Source organism: Dendropsophus ebraccatus, chromosome 6 (genome assembly GCF_027789765.1).
Source record: "Dendropsophus ebraccatus isolate aDenEbr1 chromosome 6, aDenEbr1.pat, whole genome shotgun sequence".
NCBI classification, from domain to species: Eukaryota; Metazoa; Chordata; class Amphibia; order Anura; family Hylidae; genus Dendropsophus; species Dendropsophus ebraccatus.
Genome location: NC_091459.1, coordinates 18,609,829 through 18,621,858, shown reverse-complemented (window position 1 = coordinate 18,621,858; position 12,030 = coordinate 18,609,829). Strand labels below are relative to the sequence as shown.

The window sequence follows — 12,030 nt, the reverse complement described above, 5'->3', positions numbered from 1 at the left end:
AAAATATTCGCATATCGGCACTTCACGCCGAGTACGCTGGGGGGGCCGGGAGGGGGTGTGGAGGGGGCGTCACGGGGGCGCGGACTCAGAGTCCGCGCGATTTATCATTTTTTCAGCGCAACGATTCGCCGAAAACCTATTCCACCTTTAAGGTGGCGTAGGTTTTCGGCTGTGTGCACCGACGGGCACGGGATTTATGTAGAGGCAGTCTGCCTCTACATAAATCTCCGTAGTGCCAGAGATGCGGGGACATTTATAAGTACGGCGTAAAAAACGCCGTACTTAATAAATGTCCCCCATAGAGTGAAGTATTCCAATTGAAGAAGCACTTCGGATATCAACGTTTCAAGCGAGTTTCTGAATAAATTAAGTTGAAACTCTGAAATCCTGAGTGCTCCATAAGTTGGCTTAAAATTTTTTATTTTTTTTTGCTTATTTTGAAAATTACATCTGAATAGGAACCCCTGCTCCAATCCTAAAAAGCTGTTTATATGCCGAAAACATGCACTGTAGCTGTGTACAGACGCCACATAGCTGTAAATCACCTCCCTGGTCTTGGTGCTATGCATCTCTCAATAACTTTACTAGATGTTGTACCCAATGGCAGATATAGAGACCACTGGGTATAGCACATAGCAAAGTTATTTAGAAATACATAGTATTAGGGATAGCCTGTACTCAATAGTATGGGCAGCAGTAGAGAAGAGCAGAGCCATGACTCCACTTTGCACAGCTGTACTCAGTTACACAGCATCATGAACAGCTGTGTACAAAGTGCAGAAACTGCTCTGCTATTCCCTGCTGCTGCCCATAATGTCATAAATATTAGCAGAGAACATCAGAGCCATGCAGACACACACCAATGTCTTCTAGTCATTCACAATGGAACTTCTCCTAGAGGTAGAAACCTTGTAGACCCTCACAGCTTAGGGGGCGTTCACACAATCTCTTCAAACTGCTCGTAGCATGACGATATCCAGCAGGGTGGATCTCAAAGCTCCCCGCATCATGATTAATTATTTATTGTTGATATTGATATTGTTTAAATGTTCGCACTGGTATACTGTCACAGTATAAATAGTATTAGAGCTCTCAACATCATAATCATGATGCGGGGAGCTCTGAGATCCACTCCGCAGGACATTATCCTTGCTATGGACAGATTGCAGAGATTGTATAAATGCCCCCTAAGTCTTTAGCGCGGAGAGAGAAGGTGCGCATAGAAATGTTGTTTATAGACAAGATTGCTTCTAGATGAAAGGGTGTTCCTGAAGGAAATTTTGCACCCATATTAGATTATAATTTTTAAAACACAGCTGACTTCTTTCCATACATTAAGAGTGCGTCATTGGTCGACTAAAATAACCATTTGTTTCATTTCATCCTAGTAATGTTCGTCATCATCAAAAATGTCCATTTTATCAATTTGAGGCCCTTTTACTCCTTATAAGTTATTTCTGTCATGAAGACTACAAAAAGACTACAGCAGGTAAGTACAAAGATTTACAGTAGGTAAGTACAAAGTAGGCATTACATTAAAATAACTGTGCAATAGTGATGAGCGAATACTGTTCGATCGAATAGATATTCAATCGAATAGTAAGGTATTCGATCTATCAAATATTATCGAATAGTTCCCCAAGTATTCGATAAATATTCGCTAAGCGTTCAAATCCCCCAGCTTCCGTTTTTTACCTCCAAGTGGTTGAATAGATGTCTTTCAATAAACGAATACTTGTTCCCATTGACTTTAAAGGGATTGAATATTCGAATATTTGGGAGATATTAATTCGAATATTCGAATATTTCACTATTTGCTCATCACTACTGTGGAAAATTAAAATTAAATGTATAGCAGCATAGAAATGAAAAGACAAGGCATTTGGAAGTTGATAATAAAAAAATGTACAGCTAAAACTATTAGTCTGGGATCTCTGCGAGATATGGATTCTGAAAGCTTATGTAAACACAGAGCCTCAGGTTTGATATCTCCTCTTCTGCTTCCTCTATATCAGAGTTCAAATAAGGACTTGAAAACCATGGCTATGTCTTTGACATAGATTGAATATGGTGATACAGAAGAAACATTTCATTATATTTCATTATATGTCTTAGATAAACACACTGGAGTATAGATATTTAACTTGTCAGCACCTTTATTTGCTCATTACATTACATGTGTGCTTTGCAGCAGAATAGATACAGGTATATCTATATTTTTCTACAAACCATTGCTATTATTACTCCCGGTAGAGAGAAAAACTGCCTTGAATATCGAACTGTTGCTTTTCTAAAGAAAATATATTACACATACAATCTGCTTGAGGAGTCATAATAGACCATGTGAAAAGTTTTTGAAAATCACCATTCTAAAGGCGAACAAAGGAAGACTGTTTATATGTGCAATATCATAGTCAGTTGAGTTTAATTTAGGGCAATTTTCTGAGATTTAGAATCACATACAAAGCTGTTACTTATGGCACAGTGGGAAAATATCAATAAAGACTAGTAAAGTATATATGGGAGGCACATCACTGTATTCTGTTCATTCCGGATTACTGCATTCATATACATTTGGTATGAGACTTGACACAAGAAAATATTTATGGCTTCATTTTTGCTCCTATATAGTACAAACATCAATCTGTAAAACATTTCTAGGAACCAATCAGATTCCACCTTTCAAGTGTCTGTGAGGAATGAAAGGAAGAATCTGATTGGTTGCTAGGAGCATTTAAGACAATTCTACTTTACACCAGTTTGATAAATCTCCCTTATTGTATCTAGGCGGGTAAAATAAGTGCCTTTTCTGTGTTTTTGACCCATTACTAGTTCTGATTAAAAATACTGACCAAAATACTAGTCCAAATACTGACCAAACTACTATGTGTTAACATAGCCATATCCTACTTATTCTATTGCATCCTCTTTATATCTCTACAGTGCAATAAATATAATGGGCCAACATAGATAAATCATTAGAAATCAGTGCTTAGGAGATTTAAAAAAAATAATAATATTCAGATGTACAGTTAATCCAAAACCAGAACGAATATTAACCCTTTCAGGACCATGTGTCATTGATGCCTTAATGCCCAGGTTGTTTTAAGACTTCAGCTTAAGTCCTTAGGTCTGCCCCCTCTCCTCTGTCCCCTGCCGCTGTTAGAAGCTTATAACACTGGCAGGGGAGAGAGGGGAGGGGGCAGAGCTCACAGCCAAACACCAGCCTTACCTCCCTCCCTTCCCCCGGTTTTGTTCTTGTGTGGTTGTACTTCCTGTTTGAGCAGTTGTACACAGTACTACAGGTTGCAGAATGCATTGCTTTCCCTCAGCGGTTCATCACAGTCCTCCACCCTGCCCATTCCCCGCCTAACTGTTGCAGAACATCTAGGCTGTGTTCACACATTGCAGTTTCATTGTGTTACTGAATTAGTTGCAGTACTTTATCATTTCATTGTGTTCCCACCCACACAGCACACTGTATTCTCTACCTGTAACACCACACAGCACACTGTATTCTCTACCTGTAACACCACACAGCACACTGTATTCTCTACCTGTAACACCACACAGCACACTGTATTCTCTACCTGTAACACCACACAGCACTGCATTCTCTACCTGTAACACCACACAGCACGCTGTATTCTCTACCTGTAACACCACACAGCACATTGTATTTTCTACCTGTAACACCACACAGCACGCTGTATTCTCTACCTGTAACACCACACAGCACGCTGTATTCTCTACCTGTAACACCACACAGCACACTGTATTCTCTACCTGTAACACCACACAGCATGCTGTATTCTCTACCTGTAACGCCGTTATTGGAATAAAGTATATAACTTTTTTAATTTCTTTTTTTTCTTTTCATTTACACGCACATATTGTGATCAAGCATCTTTTATCTTTGAAGTTGAGCCCCACAATAAGGACTTTATCCGATATTATCTTACATGGGATATACTGTTTATGCCTTGTTTTTATGCAGGTGGGATTGGCAGTGCGGGCTCTGATCCTCTGTGCCCTTTACCATTATTTAATTGTGTTACTGCATCATTTTTGTGAATACGCTGCAGTACTGCAATGAGACTTCAACATGTGTGAACACAGCCCTAATTTCACTGCACACTTCAGCACAATCAGCGAAATCAGTGCAACAGCTGCTTCCCCCAATCCCCTGAGAGATAATGAATCACTCAGGAGATTGGGGGATCCAGCCAAGGCTCCTGTGACATCACGCTCTGCCCCCTGTCTGCATCATTAGCCTGTGCTCAGCAAACACACACACAATGTGAGACAGAGGCATGGAAGATTTGTCTCCTGAGGGGGAAGAGCAGTGGGAGCAGGAGACAATGTGGATTGGCACAGAGGCCAGTTTTCTTCACTTCCTGGATTTCTATCAGCTACCAGTGTGGCCGAACCGCACAGATATGGTAATACATTATATAGACTCATCTATATAACTTTTAATGTACTTTTAATAGAAAACAAGTTTTCCTTATGTGGAGTTCCTCTTTAACAGAGAACAGTCAAAAGCTAGGTTCACTTAACCTCTCAACAGGGTAAAACGCAAGCCAATTGCACTGATCTTTGCTATGCTATGATATAGCATACAGTAGTTCAGTATATGCAATCTAATGATTGTATGTTTAACTGTTAAGGAAAAGTGTAAAAATAAAAATTAAAACTTTAAAAAATATTTACAAAAGACCCTTTTTAAAACAAACCCCAGTAAAAGTTTAAATTACCTCCTTGCCCATTATAAAAAAAAAAACTTATTATATAAAAAAAAAATGAATATATTATATATCATAGCATGTGGAATTGTCGGATCTATTAAGATATAAAAATATTTTTCCTGCATGGTGAATGGCATGAATGAAAAGATGAAAAGAAAAAGAAAAAAAAATTGCTGATTTTTTTAAATATTATATATTAGAATGAAATTAATTTAAATTAAGCGATCAATTTTTTTCTTTTACACTTTTATGATACCAATAAAAAACTAGAGATCACAGCACAAAAAAAATTGCCCCCAACCAGCCCTGTAGGTGGAAAAATAAAAAGCATTATGGCTCTTAGAAGGCAAAGAGTCGAAACTGTGTCATTGGGACCTGGAGATCCGTGCATCAATGACCTCGGTTATGAAGGGGTTAATATAAAAATTAACCACAATTAATGTCAACCAGTGTAACCTGTGTAACCTATTTATTGCTGTCTCCTTTGATTTTACTATCTGATCAATCAATCAGTCAAAGTTATGGTATGTGTGTATGCTTTATTTGTGGGAAAAGTAATATTATTACATTATGAGTATTAGCAGCATTAGTAGAAACCTGTCTGTTACTATTATATAAAATCCTAGTATTTTTTTATAGAGGCATTGTCTAATACTAATGAGTTATTTTAGAAGTTACCATGGAGCAATGGGGTAGAGGTACAGAAGGTCAATATCTAAAAAAACAACATTTCTTTGCCTGTTACCAAGTGACATTACAGTCAAATACTCTAAGGGCCACATGTATCATCCGGCGAACGGATGATTTTCGGTGGAAAGTGCCGATTTGCGTATTTTTTTATTCGCAAATGGCCGATTTGCGAATAAAATATTCGCAAATCGGCACTTTCCGCCGAGCACGCCAGGGGGGCAGAAAGGGGGCGTGTAGTGGGCGGAACGGAGGGCGCGGACTCAGAGTCCGCGCGATTTACCATCCGTTCCGCCCAAATGTACGCCGAAAACCTACTCCAGTCCTCAGCTGGCGTAGGTTTTCGGCGGTGCGCACCGGCGCGCACGGGATTTATGTAGAGGCAGTCCGCCTCTACATAAATCTCCGTAGCGCCGGAGCTGCGGGGGCATTTATAAGTCCGGTGTAAAAAACGCCGGACTTAATAAATGCCACCCTAAGGGTACAAACACACACACCATATACGCAGCAAATACGCAGCAGATCTGCAGCAGATTTGATGATGCAGATTTGATGCTGTGTTCATTTATTTAGATCTAATCTGCTGCGTATTTGTTGCATTTTTGTTGCGTATTTGCTGCGTATTTGCTGCGTATCGCAGCAGTAAATACGCTGCGTATACGGTGTGTGGGTTTATACCCTAAGGGTATGTTCACTCTTACCGGATCCGCAGCGTATTTTCATTTAAATAACTGAACACAGCATCAAATCTGCACCATCAAATCTGCTGCGGATCTGCTGCGTATCCTGTAGGTGTGAACGCACCATTAACCTTATTTTTTTCAGTGTCCGTTGGATGGTTCATACAGGGTATAACATAACATGCAATACTAATGGAATGAGACCTATGCACTTAATGATCAATGCAATAATACATTATTCATGTTTTTGTCGAACCTCTTCTGGTGTGTCGGGGTTGATAGAGTAAAGCTTTATAAATCCTCATTATGTATCAGAAAACTGCTCCCTTGTCTCATGATTTATTATTTCATACAGTATATAATTGTCTGAGCAGCCAAGGCTATGTATAGTTACCCTACAAACAGTACAATATATGGCTTTATGTTTTAAACTGAAGACATTCCCATGACATTCTGACACTTGAAAGTATACTGCAAATATTAAGGACACGTCATTTCAATTTCCTTAAGCTTATTAGGATATAAATATTCATTACTCACAGTGAGTCTTTGATCAGAGGAGTGCTTCCTAGCTTAAAACATGTCTTTTCACCTCCACAGGATGTCTTTCTTAGAGAAAACTGCTCAGCGAGGTCATATCCTGTAGAAACACCAATTATGTCATTAGGAATATAAAGAATTGGACATAAAAGTACTTAATGACATGGCCCAAAATATTTCCAATTACGTGGAAAAAGAATTATCTGTATTTTGTCAAAGTCAGTACTGACAAAGGACCTTCTTTTTTGTATACCAGCAATAAACTTGAAATCCAGTAGGGTTCCTAAAATCTTTGATAAATTAATAAAAGATAGGCTAGAGCTCCTAAAAAAGTTTAAAAAAAAAAAAAAAATTGAAAAATATTTACTGAGGGTATTGATTAGTTTTTTTGAAAGTTCACTTCTTTGAGCCCATTTTTTTACTTGGGTCTTGTGCTAATTAATCTTTTTATAAATTTTCATAATATTTAAAGTTCTACTTTAATGATAAATCCCTTGCAGCCATCTAATCATCTGCAAACCCATCTGTGATGTCACCACATCCCACTAACCCTGTATCTAATGTAATCCACTTCCTGGAGGGGGGAATTTGGCTGTGTGTGCAAAGGAGAAATGGATTGCCACAAGCATTTAGTGCAAGGCCGGGAGAGAAATAGAGAGAGATAGGGAGAGAGGATAGGATATGATAGGAGAGTCCATTGTGGGTGGATGTCTTTGGGTGCTACTGGTACCTCAGTGTGTGGGATAAGTTGTCAGTGTCCAGTGAACGCAGGTTGTGGGTGCTGTGGGTGATTTACCCATTGGTATCCCAGTTTGTGAGCGATGTGAAGCCAGTCTCCAATGAATCCAGTGTGTGGATGCTGTGAAGCCAGTGTCCTTCAAACCCATCTGTGGGTGCTGTGGGTGAAGTTAACCCATAGGTGTCCCAGTCTGTGGGTGCTGTGAAGGCAGTGTCTATTCAAACTAGTCTGTTAGTGCTGTGGGAGAAGTTAATCAATTAGTATCCTGATGTGTGGATGCAGTGAAGCCAGTGTCCATTCAAACCAGTCTGTGGGTGCTGTGGGTGAAGTTAACAAAGTGTTCCTGCTCAGTGGAGTTCCTGCTGTACTGTAAAAGCACACAACAAAAATCTTTTAAAACCCATTCAAGTCTCCATATATCCACATCTAGTGCATGGCTAGATTTTCCACAGTTTTAGTAAGACATTTTTGCCAGCACTCAGGTCTTCATATAAAACAAATAACTTTTATTACCAAGCATTAAAAAAATTCAAATGGGAGTTACAGTACATAAAATGCATATCATCAAGGCAAAAAAAGCAAGGTTGACTAACACATTTTGGTTTTCAAGAAGCCTTACTCATGGCTCCTTAACAGCCAAAATGAGTTGGTGAACTATGTTTTTTCAGCCATGACGATATACATTTTTGGTACTTTAACTCTATATTTGGAATTTTTTAATGCTTTGGAATAAAAGTTATGTATCTTATATGAAGACCGGAGTGCTGTCTTTCTATTGCATCCACCTTGCATATTTTTTCTATCGAAAGTATTCCATGGTTTGGGGCATAGATTAGCAAATTTAAAAACATTCACACACATTCTGTGGAACCCACAGAAAAAAACTTATAATAGAAAGATATGCAAAGTTTGGCTATGTTCCCCCTTTTGTGAACATATCAGGGGAAGGCGACAATCTCGCTATATAGACAACTGCTAATGAAGATCATGATTATTATTAGTGCTCGTCTATAAAAGCATGGCCTTCATCAGCTTAGTGGTAGTGCTACTACCAATAAGCTAAGGAAGTTCATGCTTGGCCGAAACACATCCTTACAGTACCTGATGCTGTATGCACGCCAATAAAGGCAGAATGTATTTGGTGAGTAACGGGTCTTCTCTACTATTTGTCTGGACACTATTGCCCCGAGCACCACGGACCAAGGGAAGTGCCATCCTTCCTACATCTGTATAACCACCTTCCCCTCATCTGTTCCTAAAATGTTTCTAAAAAATGTATTTATATATGTTTAAGGTATTCATAGCTTTAAACCTTAAAATAGTACATACCTGATACATCGATGGTGTCTATATAACCATGTCTATTGTTAGATCCATGAATTCTTAGGACTGGGCACACTGTAAAAACAAAACAACAAAAATGTTACTCTGCTTTGAGGTGAGCATTGGCAAGCTGAGCAGTTTGAAAAATGATTTTAAAGAACAGGCTCAAATAACGGATTATGTCGAATATATTATGCCTCAGTTGACAAAAATTGACTTGGAAATGACTAAGAAACTGAAAACCAAAAGAAAACTTAGAGTTCTCAGAATGTTCAAGAAATTGCTCTCTGGTAGGATTTAGGAATCCCTGTTATTAACCCTTTCACGACCTGGGGTCATTGTTGCATCAATGCCCAGGTCATTTTTGGACATCAGCTTATGGGATCATAATGATTGCATAAGCTGATGTCCCTATGTCTGCGTCCTCTCCTCTGTGCCCTGCCGCTGTTGCAATCTTGTGACAGCAGCAGGGGTGAGAGGGGATGGGGCAGAGCTCATGAGCGCAAAGCCTTGGGCACGGCGCCTTACCTCCCTCCCCCCGCCGGCCCCCGTAGCCAGGAAACCGGAAGCCTGAGGCTTCTAGTTTCTATGGCTACCATCGGGTCTCTGCGATCACTTCGCAGAGCCCCGATGGACACCGGACAGAGAACTCTCCCTCTTTAGAGGGAGAATTCTCTGTTAGGAGCCCTCTAGACGCTGCGGTCGTGCTGACTGCAGTATCTATAGGGTAAGCTTTCAGCACCGGAGCGCGGCTCCAGTGCTAAGGGTTGCGGCGGGTCCCCGGCTATCACTGATAGCCGGGATCCACCGCGGATTACACAGGTGCAGCTTCTGCGCCTGTGTTATCCTCAATCGTAAATTAATGTCGCTGCAGCATAAGGCATAGGCTGCAGCAATGTTAATTTACAGTGCAGCGGCGGGGAGAGGTTAAAGTGTACCTCCACCATTTTTTGGGGGGGGAGAAATGACTGTCTGAGCACCCATTCTACGCACTCACTGCCACATACTGCTATACCTTATTCGAGCTTTCTGCTGCGTCTCCATGATGTATAAGACTCTAAGTAACAGAATTCTCTGGGAAATAGTATTGGTCTGAGAACCTCACCATACACTTCACCATATTAATCTTCCCATATCAATTGCAGGTTGAAATATCATACTTTTATTTTTTTTTTTAACTTTATTTACATTTTTTTATTTTTTATTTTTAGGCTATGCTCACACACTGTTAAAATGACGCCCATTTTTATTGTACAGCTATCACTTAACAACAACAAATAACGTTAAACAATGGCTGTTCAATAAAGGCTATATCCCCACAATGTTTTTATTTTGGCTGCTTGATGCCAAACAGCCGTTATATTATAATGAAGACCATTATTTGTATAATGATGGCGATTATTTGGAGTCAAACAGCTAAAAAAAAAGTAATTGTGAGAACAAAGCCTTACGTTGACTGTCAGTATTAAGGAGCAGCGCAGCCGATACCGATACTGAGCCTTCCCTAATGTCTGTTTCTATACACTTGGTAGTGCAGCCTCCATGAATGCTGCAGCCTTATCACAGTGAGGTAGAGAGAACAATTATTGACAGTCATCACCACTTTAATACAGTTATATTACCAAGCTGCTGTAAATCTACTAGCCAGTATGTCATTAGTAGCAGGGCTTCTTGGATTTTTAATACACAGCAATTGATCGACTACAAACACAGAGACAAGGACAGAGAAATTTGGATTCTATTGCAAAGATATAAGGGAAAAGTTGTTCAAAAAGTTTCAAAAAGGGTCGAATAATCATGTCTAAGGCTGCATTTACACAAAGCGATAATTCGCCCAATTGAATGATTAACGATTTCGAAGTAACAATGTGTTTTTTTTATAACCATCAGCGTTTAGACAGAACAATATATCGTTTGGAAAAATCGTTATTTCGATCGTTTTAAGATCGCTTAGGTCTATCTCACACATAGGATGAATCTGTGAAAGACTGTTTACACGAAGCGATCTGCGAATTTTTAGTGAACGACCAACGACGTTTTGAGAACATGTTGAAAGATGAAAATGAACGATTTCTCGCTCGTCGTTTGATCGTTCACTGTGTTTACAGGATTATTGCTTAAATGCGATCATTATCGTGAAAATTAGAATGGTAATCGTTCCATGTAAATGCACCAATGGCTGTTATGTTATAAAATGCCATTGAGAACCATTACCTTCACAAAAAAAAAAAAAAAATTTGGAATACTGACACATTTTACCAGAGATGGTAGGCTTGTGAAAATTACAATGCAGAGTAGTAAATAACCCAGGAAGTCATAAAGCATCCCAAAGAACGTCCAGAAAATTTCATCCTCACCAACATTAAGCCAGTATTCACATCAGGCCGCAATAATGAGTAGAATGACTTAAAAAGGGATCAAGGAAAATCAGAGCTATCAATGCAGCCATAGGTGTCCTTCTCGCATATAGAAAAATAACCAACCCTAGCCAATTGCCAAGTGGAATTCAAATTTAGACCAAGAAAAAAAGACCGACATAAACAACCTATATAGCGTAACTAATATAAAGTAGTAAACTTTTTAAAGACAAGATACCTTATGTGTCGCACTATATGAAAATAAAGATGCCATTTAATAGTATAGTCCCTAGTTGGAGGACTGGAAGGTGCAGAGCTTGTGCCTGCAGCATTGACCATTTGCTGATGAAGACTATATGCCGTAAAGCGTCCTCCTGTACTTGATGTTTTGCACACAATAAAACAAGCATAACTTCACTAGATGTGTGCCGGGATTTCCTTATTCACTATGTCTGGGATGCCATCCCGCCACCAGCACCACAGAAGTGCCGTCTCCTCCATGATACTATGCAGTATTGACCATGACCCTGGGAGAGCAGCCACAGTACGATACAGTACAGCAGCCTTTCCCACAATGCAGATTGGCCAACAGCTTCTTGTATGTGTGTTACCTTCCTCCTTGACGCCGTTCCTGCACTGTTAGTCAGAGTAATCTTCGCTCCAGTGCTCTGTATGGCTATGTTCACACAATGTTTTTTCAGCTCCGTTTAAAATAACGTCCGTCATTTTGAGTCCAAAATAACGGACGTTATTCAGCTGTCTAGCCTCCCCTTAGTGCAATGAATGGTGTGTGTACATTATTCTAGTTTGGGGTTACTAATTGGACTTTGGATGCGGCTTAATTGAAAAGTCCATTGAATTTAGTAAAAAAAGAGAAAGAACGGTGACAAAAGAAAAACTGTGCGTGAACAACTAATAAAAAATGTCCACTGTTTGCAATAGACGTCTGAAAATAA

At 39.5% G+C, this 12,030-nt stretch overlaps 1 protein-coding gene across 1 annotated transcript in view; it reads right to left on the bottom strand.

Annotated features, from left to right (window-relative positions):
- Nucleotides 1-12,030, bottom strand: part of LOC138795177 (collagen alpha-1(XIX) chain-like) — a 384,669-nt gene that overhangs the window by 284,867 nt on the left and 87,772 nt on the right. Inside the window, exons 3-4 of the mRNA XM_069974170.1 lie at nucleotides 8,724-8,792; nucleotides 6,656-6,755 (exon numbers count right to left, since the gene is read on the bottom strand). Coding sequence (XP_069830271.1) covers nucleotides 6,656-6,755; nucleotides 8,724-8,792 — 169 coding nt within the window. The remainder of the gene's footprint in view (nucleotides 1-6,655; nucleotides 6,756-8,723; nucleotides 8,793-12,030) is intronic.